The sequence below is a fragment of the Mastomys coucha genome, unplaced genomic scaffold (assembly GCF_008632895.1).
Source record: "Mastomys coucha isolate ucsf_1 unplaced genomic scaffold, UCSF_Mcou_1 pScaffold23, whole genome shotgun sequence".
In the NCBI taxonomy this organism is placed as follows: Eukaryota; Metazoa; Chordata; class Mammalia; order Rodentia; family Muridae; genus Mastomys; species Mastomys coucha.
In genome coordinates this window covers 74251848-74276895 of record NW_022196906.1, presented here as the reverse complement: position 1 = coordinate 74276895, position 25048 = coordinate 74251848, and the positions used below count along the sequence as shown (strand labels likewise).

Genomic DNA, 25048 nt, shown 5'->3' with positions numbered 1-25048 from the left:
TGCAGAAGTCAGCTTATTTTTGAGAGAAATTTTATAATGAAAATTAATTATCATTTTAGGTCCATATTGTAGTAACATCAAAGAGTGTTAAGATTTATATTGACTGCTATGAAATTATAGAAAAAGACATCAAAGAAGCTGGAAATATAACAACTGATGGCTATGAAATTCTTGGAAAACTTCTTAAAGGAGAGAGAAAATCAGCTACAGTAAGTAATGCATTGTGATGTTTTTGATGTTTAGTGCCTTATGGTAAGATTGACATGGTGCTTTCTAAATCAGTGAATTTTATTTGCTTTTTTTTTTCCTCAGTGAGTTTTAATTTGTTAGTCAGTTTGAAGGTATGGAAAGTTTCATTCAGAAGACTTGCTACTGAGAGAACATGATAATACACTTTTTTACTACTGCAGTCATAATAAGACACTTAGACACCAAGAAACACCATGTAATCTTTTAGAACAAGGTCATGTTGGAAAGAAACAAGAAAAATAACTGCTTATAACCCAGCAAGATCATGATTTTTTCCCCCAAATAATTGTTAGCCTGGATTTGCGCATGCCCTTTTTTGGGGAATGGGAGGGGGGGACACTGAGTTTAATCAGGATTGGCTATGTGACCATGGTTTGGAACTGGTGTCTGGTGGACTCATCAGTGGCTACATAACTGGAGAAGATGTCTTCCCTTCTCCCAAAATTTATCACTAGCAAGTAGCTCCACAGGGGGAGGCAGGGCCTCATGGATCTCTTGCTAATCCCTGACTGATGTACAGGCCAGTTGCAAACAACCATAGTCATGGTGAAATGACCACGCTGGCTGTGTAATACTCAGAAGACGTTTTCTAGCTCTCCTCCCTGTCTTTCCACCTTCTCTTCTGCAATTTTTCCTGGGCCATGGAGAAGGCCATAGAAGGAGGCCCTGGGGTGTGTGGCCTAAATGTTCCACTCAGGACTGAGAACACTCTATCATGTATTCTCAGCGCCTTTAGCAGCCATATATCTCTGCATTTCCTGCCATTCGTTGCAAAGAGAAACTTCTCTGATTAAGGCTGGGTATAGTCTGTGTCTACAAATATTTAGAAGGCAGATTAATACCATGACAACTTAAGAACTCTATTAAGCTCACTCCTAGGGCCTAAGACCTCCTTAGTCATGGGTTTTTGACTGGGTTTACAGTTTGAATTCCCTCTACTGAAGCAGATTATTGAAGTTTGTAGAGCTGATGGCAGAGTTAAGATGTCAATGTCTTTCTCCCCCAATAGCCTGTATGTTATCTTTTGGCTTCAGGAAGGAAGAGACCATCAGATCTTTCAAAGAATGGCTACGTCAAGACAGCATATTTCCTTTTGTTAAAACAGTTCCATCATGAATTCTAAAAAGACAGAGGAATATGCTTCACTGAAATAGCTCATCGAAGGCCTTAAAAATTATTAGTCAATTCCGAGATAATAATTTCTAAAGCAAATATCATCAATCATAGAATAAGGTGACAGTTTCTACAAAGACACACTTTAAAAGATTGATTTAAATGTGGGTAGTATTCAAATTAATCTAAAGACAGAAATGAATGTTCTTCAATACCTCAATCAAACATTTCTTTTCAGCTAGTGAATCAGGAATAGGAGCTGGTTGGTGCAGTTCCCATTACTGTCTCTTTTAGACATACAGTTTTAATGATTTTCCTCACCACGGAAGCATCTCAGTGCTCTCAAAAGTGAAAGCTCTTGAGAGAATCTGCCTGAAATTGGCGAGATTAAAATGTTTAAACCATTTTACATGCAGAAGGGAGGGGTAGGGGGTAGGGGCTTTGTTGAAGGGAGACCAGGAAGGGGGATAACATTTGAAATGTAAACAGGTAAAATGATTAATAAATAAAAAAATGTTTAAACCATCTTCCTGCATGCTTAGCTGATGTTATGGTTGGTCATTTGCAGTTCCAAATCCAGAGCTTTGACATTGTCTGCAGCCCAGTGTGGACCAGCAGAGACAGATGCTGTGATATTCCCTCTAGGGTGAGTAAGCCCTGCCCAGGCTTTAAATCCCCAAGACGGATCTCTTCTCATGCAAATGGCATGGGAGAGGAAATAGCACTCAACAGCTGGAGATTGGAGCCCTGGGACGTGCAATGTGTGTGTGCTCTTCAGTTACCACGGCTCATGCCTGGGCTCACGTGACCCTTTGCTGGAAGGATAGGAATGTAGGAGACCATATCTGGAAATTCTCTCAACAACAGCCAGGAAAGTCATGCTGAGTCAATGTGTCTGATAAACCTACTTACTGCAGACCTCCCACTGCTTAATAGCCTTTTACTAAATAAGCAATCACTTTTCTGGGTTACTAAGGCTGTTTTGATAGAAGGAATACATACATACATACATACATACATACATGTGTACATACATGTGGTGTGTAGGTAATAATTCTAAAGTTCAGTGTTGGTGATATGAAGCTTTTGGCAAGCACAGATGCACACATCTGCCAGATAAATGTATACTATTAAATATTTAGTTAACATTTATTATAAACCATCAACTCTTCAATATGACAGGGCTATAGCAGTAAAAAGTGAGTATCTCTGACAGCCAGTGAGAGAAGTTAAAAATTAGATGCATTGGCTTTCAGTGAGTTTGGGCTTCTCCTGTGTGGGCTTAACCAAATACAGACTGGGACTATTAAAAAGACTGAATCTATTGAACCTATAAGCATACTTTTTACTCTCACGTTTTCCTACCTTCGATATTGGTCAACCTCACATAGACATTTTTATTGCTATTACTTCCTAAATAGCATAATGTAACAGTTATTCCTAGCGCTTACATTATACTAATTAGACATGATCTGAAACATGAAGGAGGATAGACTTAGGCTACATGCAAAAACTACAGTATTTTATCTGAGTGACTTAAGTGTCCTCAGGTTTTGGTGTTTTCTGGAGGTCCTGGAACAAATACTCCTTAGATAACCTAAGTATGATCTGGGTTATGTTGCAGAACAGGGGCCCTGGGATGAAAACAGTACAGGTAAAGGCATGGGGAGTGATGCGAGGTAGGTGCCATCAACTTCCAGTGATAAGAGAGTTAGGCAGAGGACCTAGTGAATGGAGGGAGTAAGCTATGTGGATGGTAGAGGGAGACACTCCAGCTGTACCACCCACAGCGTGCTCTACTTATCTGAGACACATGAAAGTAAAGTAGGAACAAGGCCTACAATGAGACACATACACTGGTGTACAGAACAGGGAGAGTTGTGGAGACCTTGGAAAGGGTTTTGCATTTTTTTTACTGAACAAAATAGGAGTTGATTTTTTTTTAAAGATACACAGCATTTTCTATAACAGGGAATAAAGAAAACTGGGCTAAATTACCAGGGCTCCTGTTAATCTTATTAACACTACTTTGTTATGTGTGGTTTGCTCAAGTATAGCACAAAGGAGCTGAGCAAATTCTAACCTTAGGCCATTTATTAGCTGTGATTAGCTAGCAGTTACTTGTTCCAGTTGGGCAACAGTTTCTCATGTGTGTAAAACGGGCTACTGGATGAGATGTCACCCTCCGTGTCTCCCTGAGTTTATGTACAAATACTCTTTTCAAATTTTCAGAGAGATGAAGCTAAATGCCCTGCTCTTCCGAACGCCTGCACGTGTACACAGGACAGTGTTGGCCCTCCAGGCCCTCCAGGCCCTGCCGTAAGGAACAGACTAAGTTACCTGTTACTGTTTTGTTTTGAGAGTTGTTTTTGGAGGGGGAATCTTCGGTGTGATCACACGTTTGTCAGTATGGAGGCCATAAAATTGCTTTTTACCCGTTTGTGGTTTTGATGCTAGAGTATGCTAAACTTCCAGCCATCTCCGTAATAGATTTCGAGATCTCAAATGAAGTGAATCAGGAAGAAAATTAGGGAGTTGGCAAGATGAGTCAGTAGGTAAAGGTATTTACCGCCAAACTGAATGACCTGTGTCTTATCCATAATTACCCAGAAGGTAGAATGAGACAGTTAACTTTTGCAAGGTGTCCTCTGGATTTCAGACGTGTGCTATGCACGCATGTGTTCCCCAACAAATCCACATATGCAATAACAATTTTCTTTTTTTTTTTTTTTTTTTAAAAAAAAGATGGTTTTATTCTAGTGCTTGGACCATTTCTCTAGGCACTCAGGTATAATGTCATTGGCTCTCTTCAAGACTTTTTCTCTTAAAAACACAAGTTTGGGGTTCCATCTGTAAATATAAGCACTTGGAAGTATACTATATTTCCTTAAAGTTTCTTGTATGAATGGGATATAGCCACAGTTTGGGAGGCTGGCCCAGAACAGCTTACTCAGAACTTAGAACATAGGCACCTGTCAAAGTAGGCACACCATGAACATAACACGTGAAGATGAGGACTCAAATGTAACAGAGTGTGGAATAACTTGAATGCTGAGAGTATGACTAAGTAGTACGTGATGGGGATGAGAGACTAAGAAAATGCAAAGTGAAACCGTGAAGACTGCGGTTAATGCTAGAGTACACTGGTCTGTCAGTGTGTAACTCTTTGGATTAGGGTTGCTTTGTGATACCTGACCTGAGCCCTACTGTGGAATACAAGTGATTGCTCTAGCCTCATTGGCTTTTTAAGAAAATAGATTCTTGCAATATAGGAGCAACTCAAAGATACTGAGAACACCATTGTTTGTGACACCGGGCTTATAGAAATAACTTGATTTCAGGCTAATTATAAAGCACTTTTTATATATGGATTAAAAATGTTCCTGGAATTAGTATCATAAATCTGAGACTCACCTGGAGTATGTCTCGGATCAGATGGATATGTCTCTGATTTTTTTCTCTAGTTTTGAGGTACCATTCTCTGATGTTACTATTCTATTTTCTTGTCTCTTTCTGTTGGTCCTTGAATTCTTGTTTTGTAAGTGCATGTGCTGAGGTCCTGAGACATTTGGCGTTTTCCTTGAAGAATATAATTCATATAATTCTCAAATGTACTTTTCTTTTTATTCAAGTGCTGTAGGTATAACAAGAAGAAACACAGGGCGTGCAGTTTTCAAATTCTTTTTTTTCTGTGTGTTTATATGATACAAATTTATTTCTTAGCCATGCTGGGGCTCAACCCTGGGCTTTGTCCATGCTAGGCAAGTGTTTGCCATAGAGTCGCATCCCAGCCATGACATGATAGTTTTACTTTTATATTTTGCAAATATGTGTATAAGTATTGACCTTTTAGGGGGCACATTCATTCTTGAAATGCCAAATTATGTATCAATTTCTGAAATCCTTATGCTCACACCAAAATGTGTTCTTTTTATGTGTTTTAGGGAGGACCTGGTGCAAAAGGTCCCAGAGGTGAAAGAGGCATCAATGGGGCAGTTGTAAGTACATTTTAATGCTCCAAGTATTCATGGCTACCTAGTTGTTTAAATTCCCTGAAGGTGGTATTTGACCTTGGGCCACTTACTTCTGGTTTAGTATACATCATATTACATCACTATTCTTGGTTTCAGACATAATGAACAAGTAGTGTAGATTTAATAGAGTAAAATTCGAACTCATAGTAATCTGTGAATACAGATGTGTCACATTATATAATATTTTTAACTTTAAAAAGGCTGCCTTTAACAGGACATTTATTGAAATATAAGTTTTGTTGTGAATTCATGGCACATCCCACTTTTTGAAAGTGTAGTAAAGGGAATGAGAGGGTGTGACATCAACAGAGTTTTATACACATACATATTTCAAAATGTTTATGAAGACTAAGTAATCTTGCCTTCAGGCTATGATGAAAAGCTTCTGAATGTTCTTGTTCTTGTTTTGTTTTTCAAGACAGGGTTTCTCTATGTAGCCCTGGCTATCCTGGAACTCACTCTGCAGACCAGGCTGGCCTTGAACTCAGAAATCCACCTGTCTCTGCCTCCCAGGTGCTAGGCTTAAGGGCGTGTACCACCACTGCCTGGCTTCTGAATGTTCTTATTGGAAGGTGTTACCTCATCCTCTTCCCCTCTCTCTTTTCCTCATATATTTTAGGGCCCCCCAGGTCCCCGTGGAGATACTGGCCCCCCAGGCCCCCAGGGTCCTCCAGGCCCCCAAGGACCCAATGGACTCTCCATTCCAGGAGAACAGGTAAACCTAAAAGCTTTCTATAGTAAACGAAAATGTTGGGTTAACAATGTGTTTAAATGGAACCTTCTTTTTTTTTTTTTCTTTCCTTGTTTTGTCATGTCTCCTCTCAGCAATTTTTTTGGTATCAGGGTTTGAACCTAGAGCCTCATAGATGCTATGCAGGCTCTCTACCATTGAACCATACCCCCAGGCCTTTATAAGCTTCTTATTTTGAGATAGGGTTTTGAGCTCACTCTGTGGTCAATGCAGGACTTGAACTTGTGATTCTCCTGCCTCAGTCTCTTGAGTAGCTGCGATGACAGGCCTGAACCACTTGGACTGGTTTATGTGCAGTATTTTCTATGTTGTTCTAAGTACAAATATTTTTTAGAAGAATGCAAGGCTAGTTACTCAGCTGGTGTCATCTGAAGAATATTATTTTAGATGTGTAAATGGGACATACAGTAAGTAACTATGAAAAACTGTCCTACTTTTGATCTCTCAGAAACTTCCTGAAAGTGATGAACATATCACTTTTGTTAATCTATATTCTTTCAAAGATGATATACTGTCCAATAATTATTTAACAGTATCATGACATTAAGTAGAAACTATAGAATAGTGTTTGCTGGTTAGAAAGTGAGTGTTAAAAAAAAAAGGAGGGTTATTCATCTTCCTTTAAAATAGATCTATGTGCTTCTCTCTGAATTCCTATACTACACCTATAAAATGATAAAAATGCATAAGTGACTCATTTCCTTATTTTAAATTTAACTTCTGTAATATCTGAGAACTTTCTTCTCACTGCCCACTCTAGGGTCGCCAAGGAATGAAAGGTGACGCAGGAGAGCCAGGGCTTCCGGGCCGGACAGTGAGTTCTCAAAATTACCCTTTCTTATCTGTAATGCTCTGTTTAAAAAGTTGTCTTTTGAGTGTTGCAAATTTGTTTGAGAGGGGAGGTGGAGTTTGGTGGGTGGGGAGGAGCAGGGAGGAGCTAGCTGGATGGAGGGCAAATATTCATAAGGGAAATTGGTCTGAAGTTTTCCTTCTTTGTTAGGTCTTTGTGTGCTTTAGGTATCAGAGTAATTGTGGCTTCATAGAACGAATAGGGTAGAATACCTTCTGCTTCAATTTTGTGGAATAGTTTGAGGAGTATTGGTATTAGGTCTTCTTTGAAAGTTTGATAAAACTCTGCACTAAACCCATCTTGTCCTGGGCTTTTTTTGGTTGGGAGATTATCAATGACTGTTTCTATTTCATTAACAGATATGGGACTGTTTAGATCATTGATCTGGTCTTGATTTAACTTTGGTATCTGGTATCTGTCTAGAAAATTGTCCTTTCCATCCAGGTTTTCTAGTTTTGTTGAGTATAGGCTTTTGTAGTAGGATCACATGATTTTTTTGGATTTTCTCAGTGCCTGTTGTTATGTTGCTCTTTTCATTTCTAATCTTGGTAATTAGGATACTGTCTGTGTGCCCTCTAGTTAGTCTGGCTAAGGGTTTATCTATTTTGTTGATTTTCTCAAAGAACCAGCTCCTGGTTTGGTTGATTCTTTGTATAGTTCTTTTTGTTTCTATTTGGTTGATTTCAGCCCTGAGTTTAATTATTTCCTGCCTTCGACTCCTCTTGGGTGAATTTGCTTCTTTTTGTTCTAGAGCTTTCAGATGTGCTGTCAAATTGCTGGTGTATGCTCTCTCCAGTTTCTTTTGGGGGCACCTAAAGCTATTAGTTTTCCTCTTAGGACTGCTTTCATTTTGTCCCATAAGTTTGGGTATGTTGTGGCTTTATTTTCATTAAACTCTAGAAAGTCTTTAATTTCTTTCTTTATTTCTTCCTTGACCAAGTTATCACTGAGTAGAGTGTTGTTAAGCTTCCACGTGTATGTGGGTATTCTATTGTTTATGTTGTTATTGAGGAGCAGCTTTAGTCCATGGTGATCTGATAGGATACAAGGTATTATTTCAATCTTCTTGTATCTGTTGAGGCTTGATCTGTGACCAATTATACCTTCAATTTTGGAGAAGGTACCATGAGGTGCTGAGAAGAAGGTATATCCTTTTGTTTTAGGATAAAAAGTTCTATAGATATCTGTTAAATCCATCTGTTTCATAACTTCTGTTAGTCTCACTGTGTCTTTGTTTAGTTTCTGTCTCCATGATCTGTCCATTGCAGAGAGTGGGGTATTGAAATCTCCCACTATTATTGTGTGCGGTGTAATATGTGCTTTGAGCTTTAGTAAAGTTTCTTTTATGAAAGTTTCTTTTATGTAGATGCTTTGAATTGGAGCATAGAGGGTCAGAATTGAGAGTTCATCTTGGTAGATCATAGCTTTGATGAATATGAAGTGTCCCTCCTTATCTTTTTTGATCACTTTAGGGTGAAAGTTGATATTTTTTTGAATTTGCTCTTTAAGTGCTTCTACTTGTTTACTTGTGATTTCCTGTAATTCTTTAAGGGATTTTTGTTTCCTCTTTAAGGGCTTGAACCTGTTTACCTGTGTTCTCCTGTATTTCTTTAAGGGAGTTATTTATGCTCTTCTTAAATTCCTCTATCACTATCATGAGATGTGATTTTAGATCTAAATCTTGCTTTTCTGGTGTTTTGGGATATCCAGGACTTGCTGTGGTGGGAGTACTAGGTTCTGATGAAGCCAAGTAGTCTTGGTTTCTGTTGGTAAGATTCTTGCGTTTGCCGTTCGCCATCTGTTGATCTCTGGTGTTAGATGTTCTTGCTGTCTCTGACTAGAGCTTGTTCTTCCTGTAGGTCTGTAAGCCTGTGTCAGCACTTCTGGGAGATCAGCTCTCCTCTGGTAAAACCTGGACACAGATGGCTGTGGATCAGTTGTCTGTTCTGAGTCCTGGGATCAGGGCACACCTTGTAGACAGGATCTCCACTTGTGGAAAGGTGCAGAGAGGGCTGTGGATCTGTTGTCCCTCCTAGGTGTGGATGGAGTTTTAGAGGATCCTGTCCCAGCTGCTCTGTCACTTGTGAGGCCTGTGCCTCCAGGCTGGTCCTGCCTTAGAAAGTCACTGGAGAGAGAATGGCTGGATCTAACCTGAGTCTGGTTTAAAGCACTCCCTGAAGGCAGGCTCTCGGATTGCAGGGAATGAGCAGAGAGGGCTGCGGATCCACATCACCCCTAGGTGTATATAGAGGTTGAGCGAATCCTGTCCCAGCTGCCCTACCACTTGTAGAGTAGGTTCTTAATATAGCTGAATGATACTTTTATTTAGTCTGTAGTCCAACTCCCAACAATGGTCATCAGCAGCTGTGAATTGAAGTCCAAGGATCTAGTAGTTGCTCAGTCTCACAAGGCAAACAGGCGAAGCAGAGAGCGACTCTTCTGTTTCTTTTTAGAGTCCTCAAACTTTGTTTGAATACATTTTGAAGACTACTAAGAACCATTATTTTTTACATAGTATATTACCACACACTAATTGTTTGCTCCTTTCTATGTAGGGAACCCCAGGATTACCTGGCCCACCAGGACCAATGGGACCACCAGGAGACAGAGTAAGTTTTGGACCATGAATATGTTTTAATTACAGAATTCCTCCACAATCCCATTTGCATGGTTGGAGATGTGGAGCTCACATATCTTCAAAGCTGGTATCAGTGGATCACCCAGCATCAGATCCATCAAAGCTGGTATAGGTGAGCCACCCAGCATCATCCATCTTGAGTTTCCTTAAAGAAATTGGACTTTGGAGGAAGTGCTTGAAATTTTAATTTTGAGAATTTTAAAGTTATATTTTGAAAAGCCTAGTAAATAGCTTTTAACTGATCAGAAAGGCATTCAAGAGATGTAGGCAATTGTTTTCAATCCTAAAATTGAGCTCTTTATCATGAGACAGATTTTAAATAGCTTGAAGAGTAAGTAGCCTTAACTTTCATAGCATTTTCTTTGAAGTTCTGGAGGACTCTACATCTTAAGAAAGTAAGGGCCACCCACTTCTGAGGCTGATGCTGGTGTGAGGGGCTTGTACTTAGTAGGGACTTCCTGTATTTGTGGCAGCATCTGCATTTGCCTTTGACTCAGGGTGACAACAAGGTAGGAAGGCCACTCTTTTCTGGGACAGGTTAATGGGTAGCCTAGTGAACATGGATGGAACTTATGCTTTGTTCACCAATACTGTGGAAATATTTGTTTCAATAAGAGACCATGATGCTTAATAAGAAGAATTTAGAGATGTTAGAATTGTTCAAAGTCCATGGATCTTAAAGCTTTTCAGCACTTTATAGTTTAATTAAGACGAGGGTTGTCTGCACTCTGTCACCTGGACTTAAACTGTGACTAGCAACCTTCTCCAATAGGGCTAGCACTGTACCTGCTGTCAGGAAACATGTGACCTGTTAAACTTAATATCTGTAATCATTGGCAAGGAAGTGTCACTCAGTGGGAGCAATGGTTCACAAAGGTAACTCAGAATAGCCTGTGACATGCTCCCGAGGGTTGTTTCTGTGCTTCTTCTGACATTTGGGATAAACACACATGTCAAAGAGCAAGCCATAGACTCCAGTGAGGAGTTTGGAGACTCAAGTGATGTATTTGCAGTTCAGCATCCTCTGAGGATGCTGACTTTGGGCAGTGTTGTTCAATTTTTAATTTATAATGAAGAACAACAGTAAGAATACAAATGCACACCAGCCTTTCCAGTAAGAAAATGAAACTGAATAAGGTCATTGAGAAAGTGTCAGTGGGTTGACTCGCTGTTGAGGGCTTGCTATGCACATCACAACCCATCCCAGCATGTGCTTCAGATCGAGATGGTGGGATCCTGAGGTTGGCCCCTAGCAACAGGCAATCAGGAAGCCAATACTGTCACCATTGAACCGGGAAGGGCGAGGAGTTGGGAAGACCTGTACATTTCCTCTCTGAAACTCTAACCCATGTCCAACGTTGCGGACAGACCACTCTGGTCTCCTGAGATAAAAATGAGGAAACAATTTAAGAACTCACTTCTATGCTTCTTCTACATCTCTACTCATCTACCTATGGCTTAGTAAACTGCCACTGAAGATAAAAGGTGGTGCACTGAAGGAGGAGGACATACACTATTTTACACAGTGAGAGAGGCTGTAGGTTTGGGGATCTTGGCTAACAAACATAATAAGTAAATAATAAATAAGGAGGAGGAAAGTGAGTCAAAGGACTGTGGTGAGGCAGAATTCTGCAGGTATAGTGGGGACTAGGACTGTGGTGGATGATTATGAAATGAGGTACCACAGAAGAACCCCATGTGCATACATCTAATAGGCATATTTATACAAAGCACTTGCTTCTGACACTGATGCGCCCAGGTGGATACAGTGACAACAGTTGCAGGTTTACAGTCAGAAGTGAAGCTGAGAGTAAAGCTTGGTGCTGCATGGGGCCTACATGGCTCGAGATAGCCCTTTTAAGGACATCAGATTAAATCCCCTCATTCCAATTCAGGTATGTTCCTTCAAAGAAACAGGTGGCCAGGAAGTTCCAAGCATGACTAGATTATTAAAAATCTGATACTCCCCACGGGCCAAGAGAGTGAGTAGTGGCAGCACTTGGATCCGTGTGGATGGAAGACATGCCACTCCACCTGGCCCAGCAGAGCCTACTGGAACAGTTTTCTTTCTTAAGTGGCTCTCAGAAGTAATGTTAGTTTTGTATCAGATGGACTCCGAGTCTGGTTTTTGTTAAACGGGCATAACTCCTTCAGAAAGCAAACTGAAAGTTTATCCCTTTAAGTTTCTAAAAAGATTTGTTTTGGGGGATATGGGCATATCTCTAAAACTCCCTTAAAAGAAACCTTCTAAGTTTCTGCTCTTGTCAAGCCAGCAGACTAAGAAATACAGAGGCTGAGTAAATGGGTGGACAAAACAATAATTCTTTCATGGTTTGATTTTTCAAAACCAAGCTGACCCAGAACTCACAGCAGTCCTCCTGTCTCAGCCTCCCAAATGCTAGAATTACAGGCATGGAGCCACCATCGCCCAGTACCGATCATTCTTATTCTCTGTGGAAAATGGGACAAAAATAATTTCTGACAGAGGAATGCAGCAAGCATAAACAGCAAACTGACTCAGAAGTCCTCGGCTGGGTTTCAGAGATCTGTTGTTGCGAATGAACGCTAGCTAGGTAGCAGGGTGACTCACTCCAGGCAGAGGTCATTTGGCACCACACAGAGGGAGAGAGCACTGCAGTGTGGACACAGGAGCCAAAGGGCAGCCCTTCAGGGAGATGCACCCTGCCCTTTCCTTGCTGTTCCCGCTGACCTAGCTCAGCCCTGTGATGACGGGAGAATGCTGAATGCTGACTGAGAGAATGGAAGACTTACTTTCCTCTCAGTCTGGCCCCTTTCAGCGGTTGGCTTTAGTCAGCAGAGGCAGTCTCCCTTCACCTCTCTCTGTACTTTTGAAGAAGTAAAAGCCAGAATCTGCCTTCTTTGAAAAATATTGCTTTCACATTTAAACTAGTTTTGCTCGTAGCCATACACATGAATGAGCATAGGAACTAATCACTCAGTAAAAGTATAATGTAAATTGATGTGAGTTTTCTTTTCTTTTGGTATACTGATCTTCATATTGAAAGTTTAGCTACCAAACACCAGCTTGTACTCAGACCTTCTTATAACCCTTTCACCCTTAATGGTCTATGTAGCCTCATTTCACGTGTTTGTTTCCTTCCTAACCTGTGCTTTCATTCTTACAACAGGGTTTCACTGGGAAAGATGGTGCAATGGGGCCGAGAGGCCCCCCCGGGCCACCGGTAAGAGCCGAATGGGGTACCCTGCCTTGACCACGGTCTCCTTTCCTCCCATTTTAAGTTTTCCCCCTCTGTGACATGGAGACTATAGATTCATAAGCTGTTTGTTTTTGTTATATAAATCAAAATGTTCTAGAGAAAACAGATGTGTCAAAATACAGGTGCTTTATCAAGTTCTGTTTCAGAAAAATCTCAGACTGACTTGGCCACTGTCTGGTTGGTCTCTTGATTTTCTTCTTTAGTGAGATGTTAGGCTCAGTTCTTTAGTGGTCACCTCCTGAGTCTGAGCTCTGTGACATTTAAATGTTAAGGGCAGTATTAATAATGAGCAACCACAAGTCATTCCAAGGAGGTAGATTTTTTCTACATCTTCAGCCAAGGGGCTTCTTATGCTTTGTGTAGAAGAAGCTGAAGATAGAGATTATGAGACTTGTTCAGGCAGAACTAACTATTTGTAGGTGATATCACAATGAGATAGAGACACTGGCTATGCCCCTGTCTGTATGACAGGATTTGAAGATTCCAGAATGTATTTGTATTTGATTTTATTATTTATATTTAACACATGTATTTTCATGTTAGGATAGTTTAAATAAATACTAAGCCTGGGTATTTACTAGAGAGCTCAGTTTTGCATACGCTTAGAGAAGTATTTTATAAAATCTCTGATTCTATTTAATGGAAGTGGTAGTCTTTAGAACATGATGTAGTGGATATAATCTTATAAATAGCCCAGTAGATATATAGCGGAAATGCTTGCAATTTGACTTAAAAGCAGCAGGGAGAGATTCTTGTGGTTTTGGTGGGGTGAGGAGTGCTGACTGGAGGGAGAGACTTGGAGCCTGGGGAATGTCTCTGAGGAGGATTTCTAGACTCCTCTGTGGTTGCCAGAAGAGGGGCTAAAGTAGGATAAACCCAGCCACCCTTTTAATCCCCTTCTTGCCAAAGTTTCCACCCCTGTCTTTTGGAGCATTTATTTATTTATTTATTTATTTCAGAAATAAACTAAAAATTTAGGAGTTTCATTCTGTAAATATGCCTTTGTAACAAATGTACTGGGATCATAGTCTATCAATTCTGAAGCTGGTTATACGTTTGCATGTATTTTTCTATTGGTCTCATGATACACTTCAGACGGAAATTCCAAGCTTTCTCCCCTCATGTTACCTTAAAACGTGGCTTTCCTCTTCCTCACTATGTAATGGCATTCTGCTTCTTTTAAACTGCTTTAAGCCTGGCTGCAGTTCTTCAGCTACTGTGGCTAGGATTTTTTCCTTGTCATAACAGTTGCTTTCTTGGTCTGTGGTTGTAGGGAACCCCAGGCTCTCCAGGAGTCACAGGGCCAAGTGGGAAACCAGGAAAACCTGGAGATCATGGCAGACCTGTAAGTAGTTTTGCATGTCTACTGATTGCATTCTGCTGTGAATGTGGATGAACGAGAACTCCAAGGCTTGGGCGTATTTAGATTATCTCAGCCATAAATATGTAGGAGCATCTGCTGAAACAACGATAAACCCGTGGATTTGACTTGGGAATAGTTCTAAAGACTTTCCTTCCCCCTGCTGGGTTGCTATAATATCCTGGGATGAAAACTGTGGTCCTTGGTTTCTTTAAAAGGAGGAAGGAATTGTGAGCCAAGACACATTTTTCTGCACTGTATAAACACTCTGAGCTTCAGAGCTGGGTCAGCAAAATCATTCTTTTTTTTATTCATAAATGGTATGCTGTTTAAGACATAAAAATACATGATCAGAGTGCAGGGCGCCTTCATCGTCAATTGATGAATGTTAACCCTTCGATACCCACTACCCAGACCTACCATTTTTTTTCTCACTCCATAATTGAGGATTCAGGAGCATCAGACCAGTCTTAAAAGTTTGTTGGGGCCTAGGGAGATGGCTTACAGGGTAAAAATGCTAGCTATCCAAGCATGAGGATCTAAGTTTGAATTTCCAGGACACTCACAAAACCTGGACATGTAGCACAAGTATCTACCATCTCAGTGTTCCTCCAGAGAGATGGAAGGAAGAAGTGGAAGGATCCCTGGAAGCTCTTAGGCAAGGTATCTGGCATCCATAGTGGACAAACAGCAAAGAAACAGTGTGTCTCAAATAATGTGGAAGACGAAGATGAACACCCAAGGCTGTCCTAAGACCTCCACGTGTGTGCTGTGAAATGTGTGCATATGTATATGCAAATGCTCTCACTACATGCGTGCATGTGCACACAAAATTATTTACTTGACTGAGGGTGTAGCTCAGTGCTGGAGTGCCAGCTTAGCTTGTGTAGGGCCATTGGTTCAACACTTAGCACAAACAAATACCTAAGAGGCCAAACTTAAGCTCGTTATTTTACTTTTTCTAATGTGATCCTTTCTCAGTTTATACATGATTTAGCTCTCTCTTTCCCCCCCTCACTCTTCCTATTGGTTAGAAATAAGAATTGCAAGAGCATCACACCTAGCATGCACTTTCAAGTTACTACCTTCTGATTGAATTTAGAATTTCTAACATATCCACAAGTATTTGAAATGGCTATAGGGCTTCACTTCCTTCATGCTTTACTTTGCATTAGATAAGGCTAATCTAGGCAAGTAGAGGCCCAGAACATCCTATTGCTTTTACCTGAGATGTGATTGCTAGTGACTGGGAGTAAAAATGCTTCTACAAGATCATGGACATGATGACAGGGACGTTATTTCTGTGAATTCTTATCAATATTGTTGTTGAAACAAGACTGCATGTGAATACCAGGTGACATACCAACATGTATTGTAGGATCTCACAAGGCCTCCCCCCAAATGAAGAACTATAGGCAGTCAAATGGTCACTCCTAAACATATGCACATATAAGAAACATTAAATGAACTCATGTGAGTGTATGTGTGTATGTATGTGTGTATGAGTGTGTGTTTATGTGTGTGTGTATGAGTGTGTGTATATCTCTGTGTGTATGTGCGAGAGCGAGAAAGGTAGAGATAGAGATAGAGAGAAAATAATAATTGAGGAGCAGCTTAAACAAATTAGAGTAGGAAAAAATTGAAAAATTAAGTCAGAAACATTTCAAAGGAGCAAGAAATAAAAAATAATAGCTGTAGTTTCATAGAGTTCCATATTCAATATTAGTAGTCCCACAAAAAGTTTAATTCTCTTTGTAATGAGGAAGCCAAGCGCATGTTTCTCTTACAATAATTATAAATTCACTATACACCATTCATGTCTCAGGGCAAAAAAGTGAGATAACCTAATTATTCTTTAAAATTCTCATTCTGGCATCCATATGGAGAATAGGCTATCAAGAGCAAAAGCAGGAAGTAGGTAGGTCAGTTCTTAGGGAAATGGTTGGATCTGGAGAATATCATCCTGAGTGAGGTAACCCAATCACAAAAGAACACACATGGTATGCACTCACTGATAAGTGGATATTAATCCAGAAGCTTGGAATATCCAAGATACAATCAATCCACAAACCACAAGGAACTCAAGAAGAAGGAAGACCAAAGTGTGGATACTTTGATCCTTCTTAGAAGGGAGAACAAAATACCCATGGAAGGGGTTGCAGAGACAAACTATGGAGCAGAGACTGTCCCAACTGGGAATCGTTCCCATATACAATCATCAAACCCAGACACTATTGTGGAAGCCAGCAAGTACTGGCACACAGGAGCCTGATACAGCTGTTTCTTGAGAGGCTCTGACAGTGTCCAACTAATACAGAAGTAGAGGCTCACAGCCATCCATTGAACTGAGCACAGGGTCCCCAGTGAAGGAGCTAGAGAAAGGACTCCAGGAGCTGAAGGGATTTGCAGTTTGCCCTTAGGACAAACAACAGTATGAACTAACCAGTACCCTTAGAGCTCCCAGGGACTAAACCACCAACCAAAGACTACACATGGTGGGACTCATGGCTCTAGCTGCATATGTAGAAGAAGATGGCCTTGTTGGACATCAATGGGAGGAGAGGCCCTTGGTCCTGTGAAGGTTCTGTGCCCCAGTGTAGGGGAATGCGAGGACCAGGAAGCAGGAGAGGGTGGGTTGGTGAGCAGGGGGAGAGAGGAGGGAATAGAGTTTTTTTTTTCTTTTTTTTTTCCTGTGGGGGAAACCAGGAAAGGGGATATCATTTGAAATGTAAATAAAGAAAATATCTAATAAAAGAAGAGTATATTAGAATCATTACATTAAGCTGTGATTAGAACTAAGTGATTTCCATGGAAATGATACAAATTGATTTGGCTGAAATAGTATCCCAATATCAAATTTGTTAATGACTTGGATGTTCCTTCTGTAATGGTAGTTTGTAGTTTGAAAAAAAAAAAAACTACCAAAGGATAGGAAGTTTGGGCTCTCCAAGGATCTTTCTTGGACAGGGATGGGCTTCTGATTGAGTATAATGAAGATTATGTAGTTGTTTGGATGTGAGATCAATTAAGAGAGAAAAACATCTGTTTTCTTTTCTACCCAATGTACAAAACTAATTGGAGGAAGAATGAGCTACACATTTATCTAGGGAGCTGACAGCCAGTCCTTTACTGGTTCTTCCAGGAATTGAATGGTTGTCAAGCTTTTGTGTATTTCACAATAAGCAACGGAGCTAAGTAACCATGGTAACTTAAAGTGTGATAGTTCAAGTGCAGTTTGAGTTCCTCAAGTGCATATGTTTCAGTTTCAAGTCTACGTGGTAAATGGTGCATAGCTTTTGTAATTGTCATTCTAAAACTCACATCTGAGCAAGGCTTTGAAAGGCCCTATTTGGTGGGAGATTAGATTATTTTTACAGTAAAGGAAAATATTAGTGGTGTGGTGTTAAGTGTGATGTACCATGTTGCTGGTTTACCAGACAACAGACTCTGCCCTCATATCATCGTTGCTGTCCAGCTATCCATGCAACATTTTAGACTACTGGTTCTCAGCCTATGGGTCCTGACTCTCTTGGGAATCAAAGGACAAGGAAGGGGTTGCATATCAGATATTCTGCATATCAGATATTTACATTATTGTTAATAACAGGGTCAAAATTGTAGTTATGAAGGAGCAACAAAGTACTTTTATAAGTCGGGTCACTAAAACATGAGATACTGCATTAAAAAGTCGCAGCATTAGGAAGGTTGAGGACAACCATTTTAGATCATCTCTTCCTGTTTCTAAAATATAAAATATCTGTGTTTCAGGGTCAATCTGGGTTAAAAGGAGAAAAAGGTGATAGGGTATGTATCCTTAAAATTTGACTTCGTTTTCTTTCAAGTGTTAAGCATTTAACTCTGAAGTTAGAGAAATAATATTTTAATGATTTTTTAAAATTTAATTAACCAGGGAGACATCGCTTCCCAGAACATGATGCGAGCGGTTGCAAGACAAGTCTGTGAACAACTGATCAATGGTAATTAACTGTTCACCATTTGAACAGTGGTTAAAGCAGTCAAGGGGAAAATGCAGAACTTGAGTCACAGAGTTGATTGGAAATGTTTCAAACTAATATAGCTCCATGCCTGAAGACGGAGCACAGGCTAGCTTTGAACTCAGGACTCACCCTCTGCAGTTTCATCAGTGATTCTCACAGCACGGTCCTAAGGAACACAACCCACAAATTCCTTAATTTGTTTGTAAGAAAAGAGAGGTCCATGATCGTATCCTAAACCCAGTGAATCATTGTGTGTGGAAATGAAGCCCTCAAAATAATAATTTTTCAATGTACACTTAACAGAAGTTCTCAGTCGTACTATCACCTGGGCATCGCTGTCTTAGGTACCTAGGGAAATGACACTGCCACAATTTCAAAGGAGTTTCTCTCTTTTGAGTGACATCACCTGATACACTGAAAGGCAATAATATATTTCAAAGAATCACCACACTTTGATAACTTTTATTCGTAACAAAGCTTATGACTTGAGGTCAGCATTTTGGATGACCGCTGATCAAGGTTCACTTTGTACTAAGTAGCTGATGCATCTCATTTTTAATTAGAACTTGAGAGCTAGGTGCTAAGAGCAAACAGATCCCCTAGGTGCCCCTCCCTTCCTGGGTTTCTTTCTAACAAGTCTTTCTCTTTATAGGCCAGATGAGCAGATTCAGTCAGATGCTGAATCAGATTCCAAACGATTACCACTCAAGTCGAAGCCAGCCTGGCCCACCAGGGCCTCCAGGGCCCCCTGGCAGTGCTGGATCCAGAGGAGAACCAGGGCCTGGGGGTCGACCAGGATTCCCTGGCACGCCTGGGATGCAAGGACCGCCTGGTGAACGAGGTCAGCCTTTGTGACTTTATGCAGTAATAAAGGAAGGGCTTGCGTGTGGGGCCACTGGGGCAGGTTGAAAGCATTTTGAAGGCTTTTTTGGGTCGTCCAGAAGAGCTGTCTAGGAGCCACTTTTCCTGGTCAGTAAATTGCAGTGCACAGACATCTGTAATCCCAGCACTAGGAGTGTGAGAAAATGGATCCCATATTCAGCAGATCTCAGTAGAGATATTTCTATCCATAGATTTTTTTTTTTTTCTTGTGGCTCTGGTGGGAAGTAGTGTCTTGGCAAAAGGAACCAGGCACCAATCTTACTAAGTGTTGTGGCTGTGGCAAGAACTGAGCAGTAACCGAGGGCATTGGGTCCAAATTCTTTTTATTCCTTCATTCATAACCTGGCACTGGTTCTTGGATATTTGTTTCACTTTAATTTCATGGTAGATAAATGAAATTCAAAGGGGGAGGGGGAAGAAAAATGGGATTTTTCTACTTCCAGATGTTTCAGGATGCTTACTTTAAGGGTTCTATAACCCTACTATCTAATGGTGTGACTGCTGCACCCACGCAGCTCTTAAAGTCTACCTGAAGGGCCTTCTCTAAGGTCTCTGGTTTTAATTACTATTTGACAATATATTAGGCATATTTGTATCCTTCAAATAATTTCCCTCTGAATTTCAGCCAGATTTGTTTCTTGGCCATGAATCTGGAATTACACAAATGTCTAGAAAGAATTTGGCTTAAGGAGTAAACTTCTGGGAAAAATTAGGTTCTGTTTTCACTAAGGAAATGAGTTACTTGAATTATTATTTAAGATGAAAAAACATGTTTCCAGATAAAAATTTCCCATGCTTTTATTTTCCTTCCCTCTTTATGTTATTTATTTATTTATTTACTTACTTACTTACTTATTTATTGGCTTCTTGTAGGTTTGCCTGGAGAGAAAGGTGAAAAGGGTATTGGGTCTCAAGGACCCCGAGGACCACCTGGGCCCCCAGGTATATTTGTTAAGACATTAGACTGGGAAAGCATGTAAAAGGACAACTTCATGGTATCAGTTTTGTACCAATATGGTGGGTCTTTTAGCAAAAGTTGAGTTTGGATGCAGCCTTTGTTAAGTGCCTCTCTCCCAGGCATTTGCTCACTGCTGTAGTCTAAGAAGGGGGGGGGGGAACATGTACGACGTAAACTTTGTGGTATTTGTTTGCTTCTTTCATTTTGTTTGCTTTATTCTCTCCAGATTCTATTGTGTGTTTCTTCCTAGTATTCCTCAGTATGGGTTACTAGGGTGAGAACAATTTAAAGACTTGACACAAATTTTTATTTACAACATTTCTTCAACAGGTTGCAAGGAAACAGTAGCTATCCAAGTTGTTTTATGCATTGTTTTAGGTTCAAAATGATTCTTCTCTTCTTTATTTAATGAGTTAAATAATCCTTTATCATGTCTATCTATCTATCTATCATCTATCTATCTATCTATCTATCTATCTATCTATCTATCTATCTATCTATCTATCTATCTATCTACCTACCTACCTACCTACCTACCTACCTACCTACCTACCTACCTATCTATCTATCTATCTATCTATCTATCTATCTATCTATCTATCTATCTATCTATCTCAATCATCTATCTATCTATCTATCTCTCTATCTATCTATCTATCTATCTATCTATCTATCTATCTATCTATCTATCTATCTATCTCTACCATCTGTGAATGCATGTTTGTACATGTGGTGTGTACACATGTCCATGGTGTGCCTGTGGAAGTCAGAGAACAACTTGTGGGAGCTGGTTCTCTTCTTCCACTATGTCGGTCCTGGGAACTCAACTCTGATTGTCGAGTTTGTCAGCAAGCACCTTTACTTACCAAGCCACCTTGCTGCTGCATGATTTTCTTCTTTTTCTGAAGTTTTTGGATCTTTGCACTCAAAGCCAGCTCTGTAGTCATGTCAATCATATGAAGCGCCATTTTATCCAGAAAGAATGTTACTTTTTTCATATATACCAGAGACGTGGAACAGAAATTTACCTGGCTTCTTGATACAAGCATCCTTGTCCTTGTGTAAGAGCAAACAAGAGAATTTACAGATAATTTTAGCTTGGCTTAATTCCTCCTAAATCAGTTTTCCTTAAAAGAAGTTGCTATAGTAGTGAACAGCTGACATTGATTCCACTGCAAGAAAGTTCTTTGGTCCATATTTGGAATTTCTTAAGGAATTATTATCTTTTTTTTCTTTTTTCCTTTTTGGAATTATTTTCTTATCATGCACCAGTGAATAGTAATCTAGTCTCAAGTTAGTGGAGATGTCAGTTAGGTGTTGGAGTCTGCCTCAGGTGTTTTTGACAAGAAGGGAGATGTATTTTTTTTTTTTTTTCTTTTCTTTAACTAGGTCCGCAAGGTGAATCCCGAACGGGTCCACCAGGGTCTACAGGTTCAAGAGGCCCTCCTGGTCCCCCTGGCCGCCCAGGAAACTCAGGTATCCGAGGACCTCCAGGTCCTCCTGGATATTGTGATTCATCCCAGTGTGCCAGCATCCCATACAATGGGCAAGGCTACCCAGGTACGTTGCTGCCATCAGAAAGACCCCAGTTCCTTATGATGAAATAAGGAGTCCTAGGATTGAAGGAAAGTAGACCTAGGGATCTTGTGGAGATGCCAATGTTTTCAGTTCTATATTTTGAGTATGCAACAGTGTCTCTGTCTTCTAAAGCACAAAACACTTTCCTTAAATTAGGATTTAAGTGACCATTTTCCCTTCCTATGTTTCTGGATTTACCAAACCATACCATTAACCTCTCTACAACTCTCTTAGGAGTTAAATGAATCTTACCAACTCATGAGGTTTTCTTTATTTTTCTTTCTTTTCTCTCTTATTTTATTTATTTTTATCTAAAGGAACAGAGAGACTAAGAAATGAACTAGCAATATAAAATGATGAAACTATATATGAAAATTATTTCTGCAATCCAATTTACATGTGATAGCAAACAAAATACAGACAAGTGAATGAATTCACTGTCTTGCTCCAGCCATAGAATTTATGCTTATCAAATTTGGAGCTTAATATTTTTGTAGGGTTGTTAGTGAAATGCTAGTGTTGCACAGCTGTAGACTGCAGAAGTGTCTAGTGCCTGACCTTGGGGGATGTGAGATTTGGCAGGTATGTTGGTCTGGATAGAAAGACTCTCACATTGTGATCAATGGATACTTTATCATTAGTGCATCCTCATGCATCTTGCAAGTTTAAAAAATGATACTGCTGTTTGATATGGTTTGCTACTAGCAAGTAGTGCATGAGTAGTTGGATATATCAATATCTATATATCTATATATTTATGTGTATATTTATGTGATCAAAAGTAGTAATGAATCCAAATGCATACTCCCATGTAATCCATTCATAAGACTATAATTTAATTCTTTGTGAAGCAAATTTAAATTATCCCTGCCTTATGGCATATGTAAACTGAAAATATATGGATATATAAATATACATACTTTAACCTTTACATAGATGGATGTGTATATGTATATTTTTGCATAGTAATTCAACTTTTAAAAACTATCATCTTTGACCTGTTTCAGGTTCCGGCTAACACATTTTCTAAGTCTCCAGTGCTGCTTACAGTTTGAATACATGAGAATCCTGTTTCTGAGATGTTTGCGCACGTGCTTATTAGAAAATGAGTCTGTATGGAAATCTCACGGCAGATATGGTTAACGAACTGGGTCGGCATCATACAGGAGGGTGGAGACTCCATACTAACTTGAATGACACAAGGGCAGTGGTGTCAGCCTGATGCTTTTCAGCGGTACTGTAGAAAACCATCTTTTAAAAAGTTCAAACACAGCCAGGAGGAGCCCTGGTTGTGAAGGAGGCGCCTAATAAGCTACTAACCAGCCAAGACACCATGTTAAGACAGACAATTAACCTGGTTGAAGAGAAACGTCCTATGTAAATAATAAACTAATTGTGGCTTGTACATGATCTGTATGTGATCCTGTATACTAAAATTTCATAACAACTCAACAACCCGCTTCTGCACCAAAGCCTGCTGGCTGCTTGCTCTCTGCAGTAATAACAGTGAATGGATCTGATCTCCTCTTGCTTGTTAGCAGTGTGTCTGAGTTCAGGGCATGTGACTTCTCAGTATTCTCTGTGTGTACTTTTATTTGGGTTTCTTAACTGCAATTTTTCAAACCAAAGTTTAAAATCAACGTTCCTTTCTGTTTGACTATAGTCACAGGTGTTCCTCACCCACTGGCTGTAACTCTGTTTGAGACATAGCCATAGGGGACACTGTGGACTGTATAAAACCTGGTGATAGCTCCTTTCACCCCGAGTTCAGTCTCTAGACCCCAATACTCTTCATGTCCTCAGCTCTCCAAGTTATCTGTTGACCTGATGAGTTTGAAGTCATGAACGGTTATTTAGGGATTTGCCAAAAATCCTCTCTAGGTACTGTGTTTACAATTCTTTGGCCCAATTTCTGATCCTTCCCAGGTTTTGTGCAATGATTGTATTTACTGCTGGATCTTTGAGCCCCCCACTCTCCTGCCCGGCACTCCTCCTTATTTGATCACCAAATTCACTCTGCACATGTGCACATGGAAATAATCGGAACACTGTAATGCAATGCATCTATTTATGGTTATGAGATTAAGGCTGGAGTGCCCTCACCTCCAGTGATGACTTAACTCTTGCTGTGCGTGTATACCTTCCAAATCATGCCATAACTGTAATGTTGAATCGGACAGAGCCTTATGTGCCCGAGGGTGGGGCCTACCTGCCTGACCGCGAGCCCTTCATCGTGCCTGTGGAGCCTGAGAGGACAGCAGAATACGAGGATGACTACGGTGCAGATGAGCCTGAACAGCAGCACTCTGACCACAGGCGTTGGCGGCGAGCCCTGCGCCCAGGCCCTGGGCAGTGAACCTGAGACAGCGGGTTCACCGAGGTGGGAGGTGTTGGGATTCTCATTCACAGGTCAGACAGAGTAGCAGTGTACGTCATTTCTATGTCTCTTCACCCACAAGTGTTCCTATCTGACTGTAGAGAATCTTGTTTCTGCAGGCAGCCTAGTTTGCAGCAGTCTGTAGACCTCTATGCCTTTCCAGTTCAAATGGTTACAACACAAGCTGTTCACGGAGAGAGCACACCCATGGTGGGCTGAGGCAGCCAAGCTTCTTGGTTACCCACCCTAGGTTCCAGAACAGAGCAGCTGTCTATTAAGAAAGGGCCTTTATCTTTCTTAGAACTAATCTGCAGTTCAATTGCACCCCATTTCCAGTCATCCCGCTCCTAAAATCAAAAAGGAGAGGAACACCAGCTCACTTCATGCGTTCACCTTTCTTTTCCTTCCTTCTCTTATGCTTTAGGGCACAGAATGCTCATAGTCTTTTAAGAACCACAGACCTTAAGCCTCGTAGCTGAAGTTATTGTATCAACTGGATACTGTTCCATAAAGCTTTAGACGTCCTTGTTTTGACACACTAACATTTATGCCAAATTGCAGATTATTCTGCAGAAATGGAATTGCATGTTTGTGTTGTATATTTAGAATGAACTTTTTTTTTTTTTTTTTGCAGAACATGTTTTTTAGTTATCAAAGCAGTTGGAAATGTTTGCAAGACTATGAACATAGAATTGCTGCTTTTATATCTTAACTGCAGATTGTGAATTTCACTGCCTTATATTATTTATTTCTGAAACAAAAGAGGCATTTTTCAATAAAACTACTGAAAATTTGACCTGGCATATTCTTTTTCTTTGGGGCCTTTTGGACTTCTCAAGTGGTTGTTACAACAAACAATTTCATATCCTTGGATACAACTACAAATCTCATTAATACTATTAAATTATGCTAAATAATGTTAGATTTTTAAGGCTATGGTGAAGTCATTTAATAGAGTGGTGAGAGCCTTAAAAGAAAATCCAGCAGATTCCAAAGGTTTTATTAGGAATGTAGAAGATGT

At 40.2% G+C, this 25048-nt stretch overlaps 1 protein-coding gene across 3 annotated transcripts in view; it reads left to right on the top strand.

Annotated features, from left to right (window-relative positions):
* Positions 1 to 24823, top strand: part of Col12a1 (collagen type XII alpha 1 chain) — a 129804-nt gene extending 104981 nt beyond the window's left edge. For 2 of the 3 annotated variants that reach the window (XM_031345995.1, XM_031345997.1), the window contains 15 exons: positions 60 to 209; positions 1931 to 2008; positions 3595 to 3681; positions 5307 to 5360; positions 6016 to 6111; positions 6908 to 6961; positions 9553 to 9606; positions 12785 to 12838; positions 14148 to 14219; positions 18003 to 18038; positions 18145 to 18211; positions 18885 to 19073; positions 19988 to 20056; positions 21462 to 21632; positions 23831 to 24823. In XM_031345995.1, the coding sequence (XP_031201855.1) occupies positions 60 to 209; positions 1931 to 2008; positions 3595 to 3681; positions 5307 to 5360; positions 6016 to 6111; positions 6908 to 6961; positions 9553 to 9606; positions 12785 to 12838; positions 14148 to 14219; positions 18003 to 18038; positions 18145 to 18211; positions 18885 to 19073; positions 19988 to 20056; positions 21462 to 21632; positions 23831 to 24006 (1407 nt within the window). In that variant the 3' untranslated portion in view covers positions 24007 to 24823. Of the gene's footprint in view, positions 1 to 59; positions 210 to 1930; positions 2009 to 3594; positions 3682 to 5306; positions 5361 to 6015; positions 6112 to 6907; positions 6962 to 9552; positions 9607 to 12784; positions 12839 to 14147; positions 14220 to 18002; positions 18039 to 18144; positions 18212 to 18884; positions 19074 to 19987; positions 20057 to 21461; positions 21633 to 22657 lie in introns of all 3 variants that reach the window. The other variant, XM_031345996.1, reaches the window with a different exon arrangement.
* The last annotated feature ends 225 nt before the right edge of the window (positions 24824 to 25048 follow it).